General features: G+C 42.9%; 2 protein-coding genes across 5 annotated transcripts; one reads left to right on the forward strand and one right to left on the reverse strand.

The window, feature by feature from the left end:
• Nucleotides 1-51: 51 nt before the first annotated feature.
• Nucleotides 52-19,465, reverse strand: LOC112557220. 4 transcript variants are annotated; one of them, XM_025226950.1, is made up of 10 exons: nt 17,266-17,505; nt 17,073-17,139; nt 12,326-12,442; nt 11,267-11,362; nt 6,870-7,078; nt 3,630-4,507; nt 2,057-2,173; nt 1,685-1,949; nt 1,235-1,345; nt 52-344 (listed from the first exon to the last, which is right to left on the reverse strand). In XM_025226950.1, the coding sequence occupies exons 3-10, from the start codon at nt 12,423-12,425 to the stop codon at nt 111-113; spliced, it is 2,010 nt and encodes a 669-aa protein (XP_025082735.1). In that variant the 5' UTR covers nt 12,426-12,442; nt 17,073-17,139; nt 17,266-17,505; the 3' UTR covers nt 52-110. The 4 variants fall into 4 exon arrangements, with proteins under 4 accessions (XP_025082735.1, XP_025082734.1, XP_025082736.1 ...); XM_025226949.1 differs by lacking the exons at nt 17,073-17,139; nt 17,266-17,505 and adding an exon at nt 19,304-19,465; XM_025226951.1 differs by lacking the exon at nt 17,073-17,139.
• On the forward strand, nt 7,913-10,939 carry LOC112557222 (C-type mannose receptor 2-like). The gene is made up of 3 exons (XM_025226953.1): nt 7,913-8,930; nt 9,470-9,811; nt 10,427-10,939. Exons 1-3 carry the CDS (start codon nt 7,954-7,956, stop codon nt 10,641-10,643), a joined length of 1,536 nt encoding a protein of 511 aa, XP_025082738.1. The 5' UTR covers nt 7,913-7,953; the 3' UTR covers nt 10,644-10,939.
• Nucleotides 19,466-20,501: the final 1,036 nt, after the last annotated feature.

A 20,501-nucleotide genomic window follows, 5' to 3' on the forward strand; every position in this document is an offset into this window, starting at 1 on the left:
TGACGCTGCTGCTGCTGCTGCTGCTGCTGCTGCTGCTGCTGCTGCTGCTGCTGCTGATGATGATGATGATGATGATGATGATGATGATGCATTGAGAACACAGCAACATATCACAGAAAGTCAATCCCCACATTTGCGGCCCTCAGGATAAACCTGGCGATGTCCACGATGAGGCCAGTGCTGAACCTGACCTGATCCACCTCCAGATCCGGAAAGGAGTCCAGCCAGTAGACGGTCAACGTGTCCTTCTGCCAGTCGAACTGCTGACCCGGCCTGTTCTGCAGGAAAGTCGACCGATAGCCCTCTTCCCACACCGGGTGGCAGTTGTGGTTCAAACATTTTACCTGAAAATGATAGAGAAAGCCAAGGATGTATCTGTCTCTAATGACACATTTTTTAAATCGAAATATTCGGTGGATTCAAAAGAATTAGTCTTTTAAAATTTCAAGGGATGTTATTTGTAATTTGAAGAATGATATACAAGCCGCCTTTGCGTTCTTCTTTGATCACGAGAGCCAACAAGTTTTTAAAACTTTCAAAACTATAAAACACTTGACATGTGGAATGAGAAGAAAAACGTAGGGCCCTTATTTTCATTAGCACGCACGCGCAAACTGGCACAAAGCTGGATGTGCTCAATGATAGTATCGTCCACCCAGAAGCTGAGTCCGTGATTTCATTCTCTATTTGCAACATCTTTTTTCATTTTCTTATTGAAAGTGTTAGTGTTTTGTCTTGTCACTACTCTCGATCCACTTTTCCATGGCATGTTTTCAGACTGTTACAATTACTCAACCACGTGCTGGGCCTACTCCATTTTCTTTTCTTCTGCATTCGATCTCTCATCTAAGGAAAATTTTTCAACTTTTTTTCAGATGTCCGTATTTTGCACTTACAAAACAAACAAAAAAATTCAAAATACAGCAGGGACAATCTGTAAATTTAAAAGGCTGCCTGATACCATCTGCAATTTTTCCAGCTAATCACCCATACACTGAAACCTTTGACATCTGTCTAGAAATTGTGTGATTCCACTGTAAAACCATATCAATGGAGTCAACGCTATGTTATAAAGAGAATCGGAGAGCATCTTTGCTCTCGTGTAAGGTACAAGTGATGTCACATTTATTTCCCCGCATTAAATGAAGATACTGTCCTGTACTCTTCAGTCATATGTACCTCGTCTGTCCGTTTTTCTGCTCGCCACCCCTTTCACTCACTCACTTACTCATACCTGTAACCGCGGATAGAGATACAAAAGAGTGGGATCCACCTCCAGTAGTCTGTAAGACAGATAGTGGTCAGGGAACCAAGGAGACTGTGTGTTGCTGTTGTCATAGTACACCTGTTGTGGAAGAAAAGAAATAGGTAGTCTCCTTCTCACAATCCAGCACCAGCAACATTAAACACCAGCGGCGTCACGGAGCAGCGACCTTCCTTACACACCTCCCCTAGCTAATCCCCTCCTTTCCCCTCCCATCCCCTCCCTATATTCCCCAGATTCCCACCCAAATAGTGTGAATTCGTCCCCCCCCCCCTTAAAAATAAAGCATAATATGTGTGTCATGTTATCAGGCTATGTCATAGACAAAAGGTAATTACTAAAGGCACAGAAAAAATCCTGGACCGTAAACTGTCACAGAGAAATGTTTACGTATTACTTCATAGAACAATAAACACTTACGTCCAGGAGTCTTTGCAAGTACAGAGCTCCCCCACGCGCAACGAGGAGGGCGTGGTTGATGGACTCTGGCCAGCTGCCGTGCGCATGCCAGTCAGGGGACGCCACTGCTTCGTACTCAAGCAATTCATCCGGAAGCCGCTGCGTCCAAAACACGTGACCATCGCTGAAGATGCCGCCATAATGCACCAGTATTTCTGTGCGCATGATGTAACGACGCATTTGGTTGGTCATTTCCAGACTTGGGTCTCTTGAGAGGGGGAACTCTCTACAGAATAAAATAATTAATAAAAAGAGGTGATTTTTTAAAAATATTAGAGTATGAGCATATTATGCAGCAGGGAAATCCTTCTACCTCTCTCAAATTGAGCTCACCTGTTCAGGTACAAGACTCTGCTCCCGACATCTTGCTGAAGTCGTTGCCACCAAGGTCCAGATGGCTGCACCGGCCCATGAATCACTGCGCGATCCAGTTCCCCAACATGCAGAGCACTGTTGGTGTGTACAATTCGATACATGGGTCTGCATGAGTGTGCAATAGTACATAGCTACCACTACACAGTATACATGGCGCCGTGTGAGTGTACAGCAGTAATATCTACACTACATAGTATACATGGCGCTGTGTGAGTGTACAGCAGTAATATCTACCACTACATAGTATACATGGCGCCGTGTGAGTGTACAGCAGTAATATCTACCACTACATAGTATACATGGCGCCGTGTGAGTGTACAGCAGTAATATCTACCACTACATAGTATACATGGCGCCGTGTGAGTGTACAGCAGTAATATCTACCACTACATAGTATACATGGCGCCGTGTGAGTGTACAGCAGTAATATCTACACTACATAGTATACATGGCGCCGTGTGAGTGTACAGCAGTAATATCTACACTACATAGTATACATGGCGCTGTGTGAGTGTACAGCAGTAATATCTACCACTACATAGTATACATGGCGCTGTGTGAGTGTACAGCAGTACATATCTACCACTACATAGTATACATGGCGCTGTGTGAGTGTACAAAACAGCTAGGCCATGTGTGCAGAATGAAACCAGAGGCAACGTGGCGAAGGTCAAAGAGAACTAAAGGACCAGAAACGGTCGTGAAACAACACGGCAACACTTGCTGCTAACAAAGGTCAGGTTTCTAGTCGATACCTTAGATACGAAGAGGACTAATACAGTGTATATGGTATAAGAGTCATAATAATTTATAGGACACATGGTGCTAGGATAACAGTACAGACATTGTTCTGCAATAAGAGGTACAACAGCACAGATAGATTGTTTAAATGAGTGATCTGGTGGTCAAATAGTCACATAAGGTCACAAGTATCACAAGGCTTTTATAATTGAATATCACACTCATGCGAGAGAGATTCTTTGCAAAATGAACCCACGATGAGAGCTAAAATTTTAAATCTTGTCCAGGACGAACCCTAAGCTAACAACCCTCTGACATCAATATTGGTGACGAGCAGTCTAACCGGCCCCATTCCCCTTCAAGCATATATTTTTAAACATGCAGACGGTAGTCTGTTATTCATTCTGTTCAATACTGAGGTCAGTTTAGTCCACTGTCCGATAGATTGATACTCAAAGTGAAACAAACCAGAATGTTACGAATTCAACATGACTTGGTGATGTCATTATATCAACCAGAAGTCAGCTTAAACAATTCAGACTATTTTAGACTTTATAAATTTTCAAGACAAACTGCAATAAAGTTTTGTGGTCTCTCCTTTGTCGAAAGGAAAACAAATGTCACATTACTGAATTTCCTACATGATAAAAACAGACAAAAGGTAGCTAAAGTGTGTGATAAAACGTCTGGTGCCCAACAACCAATCATAGCAAAGAAACAAATGATGATGACCAAGCTAATGATACCCGTGATGGATCCAGTTAAAAGGCCATCGTTCGGTCTGTCCTACCTGAGAACACTTAAATAAACACTGAAGGACAGCCGGCAGTCATCAGTGCACAGGTAGTGTGCGATGCGAGGCGTACGATCATCGGCGTATGGACTGCGCCTGGGCATCACGTAGGACGTACCGTAGGCTACATTCTTGCTGAGGTTGGACAGGCGGTCGTAAGAGTACCAGATGTCCTTAGGAAAGGTCACGGAATGCAGGCGCACGCAGGATGGCTGGGAGGACGGCAGCTCCAGGAAGCGGGCGTCCGTGATGCAAGGGCGAAGATCGTCCTCCTTAGCTTGACACTGGCTGATCCTGCGCAGAAGCTGCTTGTCCTTCTGAGGCAGACTGACATTTTGCACTGTGACCACAATCGCGCCCTCCGCGAAGTAGGTCAAGGAGCAGGAGGCCACTCCCGAGACGAAGTCTTTTTCCAGATGGCGCTGCGGGATCCGCAAGAAAATGGCGTCATCCGGAAGGTACATACCGCCGTAGCGCTGCAGGATGTCCAAGATCAGAAGAAAGCGGGTGGGTCCGCTAGCTCTGCACTCTCGCTGACTCGTCTTGTCCACCTTTAGCAGCATCACGTTGGGGTACTGTTCCTGCAGGAGGTCCAGCCAGGTGTAATATGACTCGGGGTCCTGCATGGGCAGGTAGTCATAGTGGACAACAACCTTCTCAGGCCGAACAGCCTGCAGCGCACTACGTATAGCCAGATAGTTCCGGAAGTCGAAAAGCCGTAACCCGCACCAGACGTAGTGGACGAGGCTGATCTTCGTCTGGCCCTTGAAGTCCGCGTCCATGGTTTTGCTATCTGCAACAGCCTCTTGTAGTCTATTTTTATCCTCTGTGCTTTCTTTGTCTGGGTTGGAGGATAGGGCAATCGCGCTGTCAATCTAGGAATCATGATTCACAATGTTTAGAAAAAAGTTTGGCGCTCATTCTAATGTCAAATAAAGCAAAAAAAAAAGACTTTTTGAAGACTATGAGAATCAAAATGACAGTTGTTCTATTATGAAGTTATATGACAACGGACACAAAGCTATTGGACAAGTCATTAAACTTACTCTACCAAAGTGTGTCACAATTCATTCATTCGTCCCTTGACTGGTCCCGGGAAGAGTACATGGATGTACGTGGCAGCCGACAAGGCCCTCAACTCAGGCGTGTTGTGGGCGATGTTGAGCAGGTCCTGAAGGGGATGACCAGTCTACACATTTGTAAACCAGTTTTTCATCGACATCTATCCAAGGAACTCTTGAAAAATAGTCGTCGAAAGGGTATGGAGCTGGGTCACATAGCCAGTGCATGGTTGTAGAGGTTAGGGGCTTCTGGTGTCCTATAAGCTGGGCGACTTTGCATAATACAAAATCATTGGCTTCATATTCCCTGTAAGAAACCCAAGGAAAGGTCCTTAGGCACTTGTTCTCGAATGACTGGATTTTCCTCTCCTTAGAAGAGTCCATATGTAAAGCAGGATCGTTATTGCAAGGGATTTGCACAATTTGTACTTTACAGTAAACCTGATTATATAGCTATACCAAACACTGTCCAGGCTAGCCATTGCCAGTATTGTTGTCCCGATCCTGATGTGGATATGCTCCCACTGGGCCATCACCAGTACTGCGCTTGTTGAGCTCATATACTACACTTCGATGACTTGAGCGAGATCCTCTTTGATGTTAAATTTCACCATCATATGCTATAGATTCTTGTGCCAGACTCTGTCATAAATCTTCTTAAAGTCCAGCCTGGTTTTCTGCTAGCAGTTCCTAAGCGGTGGTGCTGAAACGTTTCTGTAATACCTTCCACATGACTTTGCTTTAATGGACGATTAGTATTGCTGTTCGTTAGCTCTGGCACCTTTTGCCATGTCCTAAATTTTAGAAACTGGTAAGATTAATGATCACGTCCATTCTTTTTTGCCATTCTTTGTGTTTCCAGACTATGACACAGAGTAGTGAGGGCCCTTGTTTCATCTGTTCTTTGCTTGAGCAGTTCAGCTCTGAGGTTGTCAACGCGAGGTGAATTTCCTATCTGCATACCGATCTTTCAATCTCTTCAACAAAAGGACATAGGTCTGCAGGTTCACTGGTTCTAGTCTGGTTGCTTTAAAGTATTTTAACATCTTGTCTTTTCAATATCCAGTCCATATGTATTGTATGCAATGTTTTCTGTGAGGAGGCCACATCTGTCTTGGATGACTAAGATCTTGGTGTTGAGCTGTCTTATTGAGGGTCTTAAGTACTTGGTAGCCCTTTGCTTCAACTTCAAGCTCGTTAAGGTCATGGTACTCCATCTATGTTCCCTCTTATTGGCCTTGGTGATGATGGATTTGAATCGTTTGGGCAACGGGACGAAGACGATTTGGATACCGACCATCCTGTGAGTTCCGTACTGCTCTTCTTGAAAATTTGTTGGGATGTAAAGCTCTGGGATTCGATGGCTCTGCTCAAACCCGTCTGAGGTCTCTGAGGTCTGAGGTCTTTGTGGTTGGTTTCGCCAAAGCCAGATTTACCCACGGTTCCTGCCAATTGCTGGTAGGCGTCTGGGACGACCTTTTTATTCCTGTCACAGAGTACAAAGAAGAGGCCCGTTTTCGGTACAGCCTTTACAACCTTGTGTAATTAATACTCCCTCACTTCGTTGTCTTTGGCAGTCGGAACATATACTTGGACATAGGCAAGATTGTGAGGCGGCCTGACAGAGATACAAAAGATGATTAGTCTGCTCGATACTGGTATACATCTGACGACGGCTCCTACTCCGTCCCTATGTCTGAAGAAGCCTACGCCATGCTTGTGTTCTGCATCCTCCCCATTGTACCAAAGTTTGTGGCCTTGGTTAGATGTTGTTTCATCAAATCCTGGTCATACGACCCACGCCTGTCACACCAGTACCTTCTAGCTGATTTTTTTCACTTTGCCGCTTGCTTGTAATGTTCCACCTACCAGTGGATGTTCCTTTACTCCATGTTATATCTGCACTGGTTCCAGTTTCACTATCCCTATTCTGACTTTAATATAATTCTTGTGTTCTTCTCTTCGTCTTCTTTGTTTTTATCTTTCTTTCTTTCTTTTTATCGCGTCCATTTCTCTTTCTTTTGATAACATAATTATTCAGTCTCAGTGCAGAACTATCACGACCAGAATACATTAATGTAACCAACCCTGTTGATTGTCCCTTTTACTGAAAAATAATAAAGCCCTACTCTTCGCGTGTTTCTCGGCCAGTCAAAGTTTAAAATTAAAAATTTGCCTGCTCTCCCAAAAGGCCGAATGACCCTTCCGTTGGCGGTGCTGCCGGAAATGGCCGCGACAACGCTCCCGCCACGCTCAGCGTCAGGTCACGGTTGGTAGCGTAGGCGATGAGTGTCAAGGTCAGCAGCAACAAGGCCGCCATGGTGGTGCAGCACTTCATGGTCGTCACGGTCCGTGGCTTTGGACAACATCTCGCGCGGGGCACTTCTGCGCAAGAAAGAGTAAGATTTCAGACCTGTGTGTGTTGTTGTTGTTGTTTAGGAGCATGCGTATAAATTATTTATATTTTGTGTGGGAGAGAGAGATGTTTAGGAGCATGCGTGTAAATTCTTTCTATTTCAGTATCTTCCTGTAACCTTGATATACCAAAACAGCAGTTTTCTTATGTTTACTGCTCTGTGTATAAGCAGGGTCTTGTGCAAATTTTATTTTGGTGGTAATTCGATGCTAAAAGAACACAGAAGATTCCCACGCGCTCACCTACGATGCAAAAGAAAGTACGTGTAGTATTATCGGGTGGCAAGTGGTTGTGTTCATAAGCTTGGTGCAGTAGATAGTCTCATGACTTTACGGTTGTGGGAAGTGAAAACAAACATCTGGGGGTTGGTTAGCTTTTAGCAAGGGCAGTACCCTTCTCTTCTTATTTGACAGTTGTGTCGACTTGGGGAAATTACACACAGAGGTCTCGAACACACTATCACGCCTACATAATCAGAAGCCAGTTCACTAACCACAAAGCTATCCACCACTGTTAAGATCAAAATACACTATGAACAGTGAATCTTGTTTTTGTTCAGACTCGAACTTCCCAAAGTCGTCTTATTACGGTGCCTGGCGATTTGCCTATTATCCTCTCATTATCTATCATCTAGTTCCTAAGACAGAGCAATGACTTAAGCTGCTATCAGCTCACGTCAGGTCTGACGTGTCAGGACGTTTGTTGCCAAGAGCGAGATAACAGGAAGGTAAAACGTTCTAGAAAGAAAACGTTAGTGTGCAGTTGTCTTCCTGGGGCAAAGCTCGTCTTGCCGAAAAGCTGAAGTGTTTCTGGAGGCTGTGCTATTCATGTACCAGTCCTGTTGATGGCGACTTTCTTTCTTCCCGCAATGCTATTCTTCGGCCTGATGTCGGCTCCCAGTGCCCTGTATGATAACAAGATAATAACAAGAGTAAAAATAAACTCCACAAGCGATGTGGCGAACAAAGGAGGCGATTTCACCATCGGGTGTATTTTGTTCACAGCCGAGATGAGCACCGAGCGAAAGAAACGGGACACCCGAGAGGACGATTGGACAAATTCAGTCTACTCGTCGTCCTCGTTCTCCGGCGACGACGACGACGACGAAGAAGAAGAAGAAGTAGAAAAACAAGAAGAAAGTAGCTACAGCAGTGTCCAGTCACAGCATGAGAGTACCACCAGCCACTACAGCGAGCCCACTTCGGCGTTCAAGGTTGCCTCCGGGAACGCACTGCAGGCCTTGTTGTCGAGAATAAAGGTCCTAAACTTGGAGCTGTATCGGAGGGTTTCAGACAAAACAGAAAATGTGGCCACATACAACCTTACGACCCAGAAGGTACACGCGTTTCCTCACCACAAGATATCTTTGGTCGTGAATGGCCAAGAGCAATACAGAGAGACCGGTTCCTGGAAGATCTACACCGCGGAGATGACCGTCACGTTCTTCCGGGCTAAGTGTTCCGACACGGCTGACTTCCAATGCATCAGCAAACTCGAGCTGGACGGCAAGACAAAGTATGCCACTAATCTTGGCATCAGTGTCGAGGTCGAGTCCTGCGGGCCCTGCAAGGATGGCGCAGCCTTATTTGAGAACAACTGCTACAAAGTAATCAGCCAGGAAGCCGACTATGACACGGCGAGCAAAGATTGCAACCGGCGAGGGGATCACCTCGTCAGCATCTCGTCGGACGCAGAGAATGACTTCGTCACCAAGCTTGCCAGGACCAACGGCCTCTCCCGGCGCAATCTGTTTATTGGACTCAAGGACGATAATCATGGCAAGGTTTACACGTGGGACAACGGAATGAACTCCAACTACAGGTGACGTACCTAATGCTCATAGCCGCCGCCATTTCAGGCACTGTGTGTGTGTTTGTTTGCGCGCGTTCCGTATACATTTCGTAATCAGTAACAATGACGTAGATATTATTTTGGCAAGATGTGTTTCGAGTGGTAAAGAGATTTTTTTATTAACTTTTGAGTATTAATGTCAGGCTCTCGTCCGACCCCACCCTAGAAAAAGAAAAGTTATGTTTGGCATACTCAAGTATACAGCTCAACACATATTGAAGTGACACCATCTTTATACTGTTTCAAAACGATGTTCTTTTCTTGCGTTTGATAGAAAACATTCGCATTTTGAATTCACCTGAACCGAAACCTTACTTTCCTTTGAAGCAGTGGTTCAGTGATTAGTGATAAGAGGAAGAACAGAAGAAGAATCGATTTGAAGGAGCAGGAAACAAAGAAGGAAAAGAATGAGTAGGACAGCACAGGAAGTATAGCTGTGATAGGACAAGATGGTGAATAGAATCTGTAGAGGACGACTGCCATGATGGGGCCTCTCTCTCTCTTTTCAGACATTGGAGCCTCTATCAGCCCAGTACGACCTCTGCTAACAGCTGTGCATCCCTCGGCGGGGATGGTGCGTGGTACGAGGAGTCCTGCTCCTCCAAGCTTCCCTACATCTGCGAGAAGCCCAACAGCATTCAAACGAACGACAACAACAACAACTCTGCGCATGGTTGTCTCCCCTCGTGGCAGGAGTTCATGGCGGCCTGCTATAAGCTCCACAAGTTGTCCAAGCGCTGGGACGATGCTGATAAGCATTGCAATGGCGAGGGAGCGCGGCTGGTCGAAATAAGGAACAAGGAGGAAAATGAATTCGTCAAAGCTGTTGCTAGGCAACAAGGCACTAACGAGTAAGTCAGATTCTACTTTGCATTGTGTGTGTGTGTGTATGTCTTTCTTTTGTTGTTTTGTTTCGTTCAGGCTATATTTTGATTCTCTTTTGTATCTTTTTGTTGCTTTTTATGTTGTTGTATTTGATTTGCGGAGTTTATTGTTGTTGGTGTTTTGCATCATCATCGTCGTCGTTATAGTCATCATCATCATCAACATCTTCTTCTTCTTGATCTTCATCTTCTAACCATTTTTCCTTTGTTAAAAAGAAAAACTATACATAAACTCAGCTTATCTTAAAGTTGTTTTCAATTCTTTGTGATCTAAACTGATCGCCAGCACATAAAATGCTGAACACTTTACTTACCTTTGTGCTGGAAGTGTATCGTGCAGTCGAGTACGATGCATGGCAAACAACCTCAAGTCGCATAGAAACGCATCAATGCCAAGCCGCCCTTGCTAACATGTTATGTTCCTCGCAATAATATCAAAGTGTTCCCACAAACGTATTTTTAGTTGTCCTTCGTCTGTAACTGTAGTGAATTTTCTGTTCCTCTGTCTCATAATAATGTTCATATGTGAATAACTGTGTTTCTCGGTGTCTAAGTACTTGAACTTGCTTCTTTGTCCGCAAGTTTCTACATTGGACTTCGCAACTCAAATGAGCAGCCCAAAACGTTTTTCTGGCAATCGGGTATGGTCCTCAACTTCACCGACTGGGCCCCTGGAGAGCCGAATGGAAAGAAAGCGATGTGTGGTCACGTGTACTTAACTAACCTACAGTGGGACGACATGCCCTGCCATAACAGGCTTGCCTTTATATGCGAGATGCCTATGTACAGGAATAGTTAACAGCAGAGTGAGAAATACAAGGACAGACTGAATAAAGAAAAAAATGCATTGGGCCAGCAGCCGATTTCATCAAAAGGAAGGGCAGATAGTGAGGGACGGTTTAATAAACATTTTTAAAAATTTACAAATTTATCCTAACATCATGCAGTATCACATTCTAAAATATTATATCAATATCTGATCATCGATTTATACAACAATTGAACCAGAATTATACGATAGAAGTCCTATAGATGGTCCGTGGTACTTGGAAGATTTTAAACAATGATGTGAATAAAATTTATAATTATCTTGTGTTTCTGTAATTAAATGTCAAATGTCGCTAATGTTGGGTGGACATCTAAAGAACTTAACAAGTAAATATACTTCTCGAATATTACAGTATGCCGGACAGATTAAGAGAAGGTTTGGACTCCTTGACTGCAATGCAAGTGACTTGCTGTGACAGAATTATTTACATGCTACACATTCGCATGCTCGTAATAACACACACACACACGAGAAATAAAACACATGCAGGGAAGTGCAACTATAGAATTCATGTGGCACTGAAATGTGATAAAATAAAACTAGTAAACAGCTGACAGAAATAAATCAGAAAACAAAACAAACAAAAAACTTACTGGACAACCACATGTGTCGCCGACAAAACCTAAGAGTTGGGAATAGTGTAAGCTTGCACCCCAGCGCCCTCTTCATGCATCGCCTTCCATGTCGACCTTGCCAGGTCAAGCGAAATTACGGGTCATCAACAAAACATTTTTTTTAAGTGGAAAACGCAACAAAAAAAATCTTCAACTTAACAAGGCAATAATGTTATGAGTTGCCGATTCGACCACACTTTCGATCCATTCGACAAGGAATATAATTCGACTCAGACACGTTTCTGGTTTAAAGATTAAACGAAGTTGTGTGTGTTTTATACATATATAATGAGATGTTAAACTCGACTAAAATCCTCTACCTTTCTCATATGTGGCCAAATCGACTCAAAACGTGGTCCTACGTGACTATTGGCTTTCTCTATATTGACTTTTGGCTGTCATCGAATCGAATTGATTCGTCCGTGGTCGAACTGACTTGATCGAATTGGTAAATGGCCGAATCGACCAGCTCCAGTAAAAAAGAGTAACAAAAATCACAGGGGGGAAAAATCAAGAAAAAGTCATTGAAAGATCATGGAAATTAAATCTGGCGTGTAGTTACCATTGGTGAAATTAAAAAAATGAAAAGTTATGCTACCATGCGAATCAAGGAAACTGAAAAAAAGAAAAGAAACTAGAAAAAAATCTCGTAACATCATAAACTATAAAAGTATCGAGCAAAGAATTTTTTAATAAAACTTAAAATCATCAGCACATTAAATCAAATAATCAAAAAAGAGTAAGAAGTGCAAGAAACAGGAGGTAGGCACAAACGGAAGTATTAAATTAATTCACGTCCAAACTAACAAAATTAAACCAAAGAAAATCTTTTTACATGGAAGAATACACGCAGTCATTTCTGAGAAAATGCACTAACAAGGCAATCTGCCAACCGTCCCACTGGGTTCAGAGGTAAGTGTTTGCTTTCATCAGGAAATTTTTTTTTAAAAACAGCTTGTTAGAAATAAATCATAATATAATTTTCCTCAGTTAATGCTGTTTTCTAATTTGTACATTTTTGGAGACAGGTCAGCTCACCTTCTTCAGAATCAGTGGAGTCAGAATCAGAGGCTGGCGGATTATAGGAGTATGGGTAGGGAGCAGGAATGGAAATTTCTGGATCGGTAAAGAGACTCATCGTCCTTCTGCGCTTTTCTGAAAATGAGGGGAAAATGTAGCTCTTAGATATTTCTCGTGGGAATCGCAAGCATTATTGAACACTCACACAAAATTCACACATATACATACGCACACACTCTCATTCTCTTTCTCATATATCTATATATAAGGGTCGCACTCATTTGCACGCGCCTGTAGCACGTGTACAGTTGAATGTATAACACACCGTGCTCCTCCGTGACAAAAAATAATTTCGATCAAAAATTCAATACGATAACCTTGGCGAAACGAGTTGTCAAGAGGAACTCATATTAGCTCACACCTGTGTAGGTTTCATCGACCACAGGTGCGCTGGCCCAGGTAAACACATCCAGGCTCCAGACAACCACACGTTCGTTAGACATGTGAACGGCAAGCAAACGGTGTAACCGTTACAAAGAAATCAGTTAATCCCAATATGTAGGTTGTCCACAATAATTATGGTCATGAGCAACAATACTGTTTCAGGCATCTATCTATCTAATCTGTCTATTTAGCTACGTACCTGGCTATACATCTATCCGTATATCTAGCTAGCTATCTTTTAATATTATACTCGTACCCACCTACTAGCACTACCCGTTCCGTAACGAAATGCACCCAACCTGATGTTACGAAGTCGTTAATCATGTTCTTTGTCATGTATTCAAAGTGAGACAACAAATCCATTATCAACCAAACGTGGAGGAAAATAATGTATGAAATATATGGATATAAACAAGTCCAGTATGAATATTGTATTCAGATGTTCTATTCTTTGTAGTTTCTGTATGAATATTTTATTGTTATTTTACTAGTCGACCTTTGGAGTAAAGACTGGTGGTCTTAGATTAAGCTTTCATTACGAAGTTCTTTTCTTTTCTCTCTCTCGATCTCGATCTGTAAGCGCACGCTCACACACACACACGTACGCACGCACGCACTATGCACATACACGCATACCAGTGTTCAATGCGCCCAGTCTACACGATGTAACTGAAGTAACTGATATGATTCAGACGGAATTCTTCAACGAGCTCTTTCTACATCACAAGGGCACTTGTACTGCACACGAGAACCGTCGACCACTTAGTTTCAATTATTGGCACAGGGAGAGACTATGAAAAGATTGAGTAGGTATGAAGATCTCCGTGTGTACCCCCTACATAAAACCAATATTTGACTTTTTAAGTGTTTGAACATCCTGGCAACAACAAAACTCCTTAGAGACCCCGGAGTTGTTTCAGGAGAGAGGGATACAATACCAGACAGCTAAGGTCACGGCATTCAACAGGTACCTGCGGAATAAAGTTGTTTGTACTCAAGACTTGTCAAGCGCATAATGCTGCTATTTTCTAGATGTCAGTGATAGCGGGTGCGTGAATACCAAGCCAATCCTTACTGACACATATTCAATGCATTTCAAGTGTATGAACTGAATAGGAACAAGGAAGGCTACTCTATTCTTTCCTTTCTGTCAGTTGTTTGACATCGGGTTAAAGTGGCCTGAGCTCTTTCTAGGCAAACATGAAAGCCAGCTTGAAAATACCATGATGAAATGAATAGTAGGGGATCATTAAGGAATTCAACCATTAATATTTTTCCACTGCTCTTGTCATGTGACATCGGGTTTTATTCTTTCTCCTGTTCAATGATTGTAATTAAGGTAATGAGAGATTTACAGGAGGTTGATAAAGGTTGATATAACACTAAAAATTATTATCTCAAAGACTTTCACTCATCTTCTCTAATGTAACAAAGGCCACTCGCTACTGGCATGGCAACCGAGGAGATTTAACATCCAAGCAAAGTGTTATGGGTATAAGAAATATAGCAACCTTGAAGAAAAAGTGCTTGGGGCAGCTGCTACTTGAAGAAGTAGAATCAGCATAAAAGATAAACGAAACTTGGGCTTGATCAAAACTACATTGGTCGTTTTCCTAAAAAGCTAACACTTGAAAACATTTTCTCTTACGCCATTTTGGTGTTGTAATTAGGAGGTAAAAGGAAGCCTAGCCTATTTCAGCATTCTGATTAGCTACATCATGTGGAAAGAGGTCAGGGCAGGCAAGTCCTTATCCGGAATAGAACACCGTCCGGTCCTTTGCGAACCTTGCGACATCCTCGGAAAGCCTTGCGCAAGGCTCGTACTATAGCTCAGTGGTTCTCAAAGTATTTCGGACCGCGGACCACTTTACTTAAGTAAAAAATATGGCGGACCACTTTACTTAAGTAAAAAATATGGCGGACCACCAAGGCCTAAAAATCACTCTGTACTATGAATTTCAAATTTAAATTGCCGCATTTGTTTCATTACAATTCAAAACTAAATGTCCTTTTGTGACAGCAGTATAGTAATAAGTTGACATAAAACTACCTACCTCGTTCTTTGTAATTAAAATGTTAATGCGAGGAATGCATCAGTTTAAACATCACTTTGCTGACACATGACGACTGTCAGCCGCGGACCACCTGGCTTATGCCCACGGACTACTACTGGTCCGCGGACCACACTTTGAGAACCACTGCTATAGCTCACTGCAACTCCTGTGGTTTGACTAGTAGTTAAATCTAGACATACATTTGACGGATAAATATTATTAATCAGTCTAGACATAAAATTGAACTGCTGTGTATTTCAAACTAGACACACATTTTCTAAACCAAGTATAAATTTAGAAATAAAATTACCCAGTAATGACAACAGTAAAATTACTCAATTAAAATTACACGAAGTCAGTGGTGCACCGAGCCCACACACTGCTGGTTATTTCACCGAAGGCGATCGAGGAATCGTCTAGATCTCTAGATCTAATCCTGCTTCAGAAGGGCTCCAACACAGTTTGCACGTACACGAAACAAACCTTGGCTAGGAAAGAAATTACTTCTTAAGCGCTGGCATCTACGCTTCTCCTCTTAACTCACACACAACGTCCTTCTACTTCTATGTCCGTCGATGCCGTCTGCTTCTTCTATCTTTGTTTGCTAGAGTGATCTCCCTTTTCCCGTTGACATTCTCACTCATTCTCCATTACGTGTTATTTACCCTTGCAGCTCACAAACAGCGAAGGGGTTAAACTAAACTAAAAACATGGAGGCACGGACTGGTCCTTGACATTCCCTCAGATTTTCAAAGTCTTTCGGAATACTAGAAAGGGAAATCCAGCCATCTGCCAGGCAACCTAATCGATCCAGGTATGTCGTTATTGACACATCGGCTTCGGGACGCACCGCCCGAAATCTTTCTGTGTAACCCCCTTCAGTACTCTGAAATTTGAGAAGCAATTCTCTCCTCAAGTTTCCGTATGTAACTGCGCAATTTGTGTACCTGATATTATACTCACTTGCCTAAAGTTTTAGCTTTGATTCGGTTTTCTTCCACCAACAGCAGGACGTCTTCGCCAACCAGCACAAGCGCACAAACAACTTTGAAACGATGGTCTCCAAAATAGCGAAGATGACACCGAAGTGAGCCACCATGGCGACAAAACAACAACATAAATTATGAATCAGAAAAGCAAAATTTTGACATCACTTAACCCTTCAAAAGCAGTGAAATATAGTAAACATTTTACAGAGGTCGTATAAAAGTTTATGGAAAAGTCGCTTGATACAGTAGTCTTCCTATTGCCGGTTCAAAGCCCGGATGAAAAAATGAAAAGAATTTGGCATAAAATTGTATACCCAACTCAATTTTTCAAAATTTAATATTGACATCCGCAAAGTTGCAAGCAAGAATTCATGAAAACATGGCAACTTTGGAAGATCCGACCTTCATCGAAACTATACATAAAGCGAGATCCTGAAGTCTGTAGCATCCACAAGGCCGACAGCCTGCACTCTACCAGCGGAATGTATGGACCATGTACGTGAAAGGCGAGACATCCCAAATCACAGCAGAATTAGAAAATTACAAATCAAACCCTCCTAGAAACCATGGAAACCAGATGGATGCCCACAGTTCGGACTTAAAGTACTCCCCCAGGGTGAAATGTTACTGCCCTCAGGTAATGAGAAGGAAACTATCCCACACTCGAGGGTGTAGCAATCAAGCCATCAAAACGTCACAGAGGGCATCTTCCATCGAATGACCCCAGGTTTTAAAATGATTATACTATCCTCCATCCTTCCTCTGAGCTAAGATAAAGAAAATTAATCTAAATAAATTCGGTTTCAAATGATGTCGACGACGCATCAAAAAAAAAAATAAATAAAAAAAAACAAGTTGTATCACAGACTGCAAACAATATAAAGTAGAAGGGAAAGTATTTTCTTAATCATTTGGTAAAGCTAAGTACAAAGCATAGACATTCTGTCGCCGGAAATCACCCAGCAGACCCCGCATCTGTTTTATGGCCGCAAGACAGTCCGCTGGGAAATCCATCCACACCCCTATCTCTGTATCACTGACTTATCTCTTGTTTTCTCTTTCTCTATGTGCATGCATACGTGCGTGCGTGCCTTTGTAGGCTTATGCTGTTCAGCTTTCGATTCCACAAAGTTACCAGTGACAACAGAAATAACATTTCGTGTACCAGAATCTTAGGTACATCAACCAGACATAACAGTCTCATGTACTTTAAACAGATTGTATTCAATAACTATTGACTGCTCTACGCAGAATACCTTTCTGTATATAGTTGCTTACCTTGTAATCTATTGCTTGTATAACATCAGGATTGTGTTTTTTTACTCCGTTATTCAAGGCCATAAAACTGAAAAATAATAGAAATAGTTTCCTTTACTTTCAATATTCATAGTGTTGAAGCTCGTCTATCTTTTATGTCCTCGTTAACCTTCTGGGCCACGGCAAAAAAAATGTTAAAAAAAAACTTTCTTACCGATGAAAGTGCTGTGAAGATTTTTGAAGTAACTCTATCATCGACTTTGATGTCACTTTGTGATTCTCGTTCGCCTTTTCAGTTCTCTCTGTGGCTACCTGCATCGACGCCACGGGAAAGTTATATACGCGGGTGCAGTGCTTTGAACAGGGGTGTCTGCATAGCTGTACCCACTTAACCTCACCCGTCACATGCATGACTAGGTGCGCTGTGGAGCTATTAAGCAATGTTTGTCAAAGGGAAAAAACCATGACGACCGACGAAGGAATGAATAGGATCAACAGTCGAAGGAGTACTTGAATAGGGGTGGGAGGTAGAGAAAAATCAGATAAAACGAACTGTTCAAGCGGAGCTGGGAAAAGAACAGCAGAGCCTTGACAAAGTTTTGGGGGAGCACCCCCATCGGGTTCATTGCATTGTGCATTGCTAGGCTATCTATCCCATGATCCACTTGTCACTAGAGGGAGTTGAAAGATGCCTAAAATATCCCCCGTCAGCCACCTCCCGCTGCGAGGAAACACCCCCTTAATGTTCCTTTTACGTGACTGGGTGCCCCCGTGTCCACATCTGCCGAAGCCCGCCTTAGGGGTTAGATGCACGGGTTACCAAGGCAACGTGGTGATGATACGAGCACCTGGCGGTCACATCAAGCAGACAGTTGAGGAGGAGGAGGAGGAGGAGCGAATGAGCATCTACCAATGGTGTCTGAAGAAAAAATACTGAAACATTAATAATTGGGTCATTTATCATTTGTGTGATTTTGCAGTATTCGTTGTACTGCACTGTGGACTTGGGGTTGGTGAGATTGACATTGCAACCGATGACTAGCAACTTCTGTTCGCAATACCTTGTCAGACAACAAAACAAGTTGTGCAATAAAAAAAGTACACCGTATATGAGCCCCCCAAAGAAACCCAAAAAATGAATGGAGACCTGTAACAATGACAACAGTTACCTTTAAAACCGGGTGGCTCCTGTAATCAGCTGGAGCCAGATCGAGGCAGTGGCAGCAACTTGCAATCTCTGCTCTACTTCAAGCTACGTCAGTCTACTTCAAGCTACGTCAGTCTACGTGAAGCTACGCTGGGGGCGTGACTTTAGTTTCCAACTTGTTCCATCAAGCAGATCGGGTGAGACGAGTATGTCTGCGAGTGCTGACACCTACCCGCCTGGGAAGAACGTGCGAGATTACTCTTTCCCCCTTTCACGGTTCGATTTCTCTCCCAGAAATCAAACGACACGCTTTCTCTCACGGAGAGCCGAAAAGCACTGGGTCAGTCCCCACGTGAGAATATTCTTCATTGGGTGACATTGTTGAAAAGATGTGTTATAGGGTGGGGTTGATTGGCAATGGAAACAGACTTGTGGTGAGAAACACATGCGAACAAAAATGGAAACGAATGGATGGTTGACCGCGTGAGAAATACGACTGAATTGTTGACAGTCCAGGCTGTAAACAGCAGCATGGGAAAATCTCACCAGATGATGTTAATCAGTTTATTCAGTTTATTCCCGCCATGTCATTAGCACTGAATATACTTGGCTGGACTTTGATTTAAGCTATGTTTCCTCTCAAGGAAAGAAATGGGGATACTGGAGACATGAAAGTTAAATAAATATATTTATTGATAAACAAATTGGCAGCTGCTTTTACATCAGCCAATGCTGCATAGGTTAATTTTCGACAACACGAAATATGTCTGCCACAGCCCTTTCCCATTCTTCCAGAGTCCTGAGTCACCGCAGTCGACCAGAAGCACACGAATCTTTCCCACAATGTATGTCACCTGTCTGTCCCGTAATGGAAGTTCCTTGTTAGTCCCTCAACATTCACGTTATTATCATGATTCACTTAATACAAATTTATATTTCCATTATTCTCCTACATTTATTATATTTCGAGTTCCACCTGCGGCTGCCTTGGCCTGACCAGACCAAATGATTTTGCGGTCCGGACGTTCCCCACTCCTCAAGAAGAAAAATAGCAAGGAAGATAACATTCAGCAATATTTCTAAATTATCTTTGAGTGATACTTACATTCAGCAGACAACAGCAACAACCAGTGCCACTTTTGTTTTAGCAAATGTCCTTCACGAGATATTGAGATAAATGCAGATAGCTTAAGCTATCAGACTCACAATTATTCTCAAAGCCATAGACTCCTGTTGCAGAAAAGATGGCTGCTGCAGTATAGATATGTGGCGAGTATACATACACACACTTATCGGGGGACAATTAGTTGTATTGACCCACGGGATTGATGCTGGGCCATTTTTTTAATTTTGCGGCAGCCGTGACTTTATTGGCAACCATTGCATTTCCTAGGGACAGCAAACCTGAGTAACTAGCATCTGGTGTACGAGGGGGATAGATGAAGGACTCACTCACTGACTGACTGACTCACTCACGGAGGTGTTACTGACAGAATTGTTATTGCGATCGGTTAAGGACATTTACATGTTTGTGGTGCAATGCACAGTTTTATCACAATGATGAGGTGTGAGGGATCACAACCGAAACATAGACAAGTAAACTGCAACACAAACGTTTTTATCACCACAACCTCTGGAGGCCTTACGAAAGTCTCTACATTTACGTACGCGTACACACCAACACACACACACACACCGTGGCGTGAAAGATCCTCGTTTTATTTATTTTTTTTTTTTATTTTTTTTTTGAGGGGGGTTGGGGGAGAGGCAAACTCCATGCTGACAGTGAACGATGTTCACATTCTTGCACCCTCGGTATCTTTTTTGCCTTCCACCTCGGTTCCTACGCCACTAACACACACAATTTGTTACTGGCCGTCTGGGGCACTAAGTGAAAAAAGACATAGAGAGCAACAGCAAATATTGAATGAATGACAAAACAACAAAAGACAGGAAGGTAGGGTAGGAAAAAAAATTCCCATTTGCGGGGTGGGGTTTTCATCTGCAAAGGTGTGACAAAGGAAGGAGATGTTATGATGTGGGTAAAAGGGATGGTGAACAGATTCACCTGCAGGGAGGGAGTGGTCAGGTAGATAAGATGTAAGGATGGCACAATGAGTGTTTGTATGGGTGGCGACATCGCGTAGGCCAAATGGTTTCCGTCAGGGGAAGATGACTCCAAGACAAATTGCACGCACGAACGCACACGTCCACCCACAACCACACCCACACACAAAGAAAGCCGTTGCCTTGAGACAGAACTGTAAAATATCGACTTCAATCGAAACCATTTACAGCCTGGA

The sequence above is a fragment of the Pomacea canaliculata genome, linkage group LG2 (genome assembly GCF_003073045.1).
Source record: "Pomacea canaliculata isolate SZHN2017 linkage group LG2, ASM307304v1, whole genome shotgun sequence".
Lineage (NCBI taxonomy): Eukaryota > Metazoa > Mollusca > Gastropoda > Architaenioglossa > Ampullariidae > Pomacea > Pomacea canaliculata.

Coding starts and splice junctions, on each gene's coding strand:
- LOC112557222 (XM_025226953.1), top strand. CDS start 7,954: ATGGCGACTTTCTTTCTTCCCGCAATGCTATTCTTCGGCCTGATGTCG. Junction 8,931..9,469: donor GGAATGAACTCCAACTACAG/GTGACGTACCTA, acceptor CTCTCTTTTCAG/ACATTGGAGCCTCTATCAGC. Junction 9,812..10,426: donor AGGCAACAAGGCACTAACGA/GTAAGTCAGATT, acceptor TTTGTCCGCAAG/TTTCTACATTGGACTTCGCA.
- LOC112557220 (XM_025226949.1), bottom strand. CDS start 12,425: ATGAGTCTCTTTACCGATCCAGAAATTTCCATTCCTGCTCCCTACCCA. Junction 11,363..12,325: donor CTCCACTGATTCTGAAGAAG/GTGAGCTGACCT, acceptor TGACCTGGCAAG/GTCGACATGGAAGGCGATGC. Junction 2,174..3,629: donor GTTTATTTAAGTGTTCTCAG/GTAGGACAGACC, acceptor ACACACCAACAG/TGCTCTGCATGTTGGGGAAC.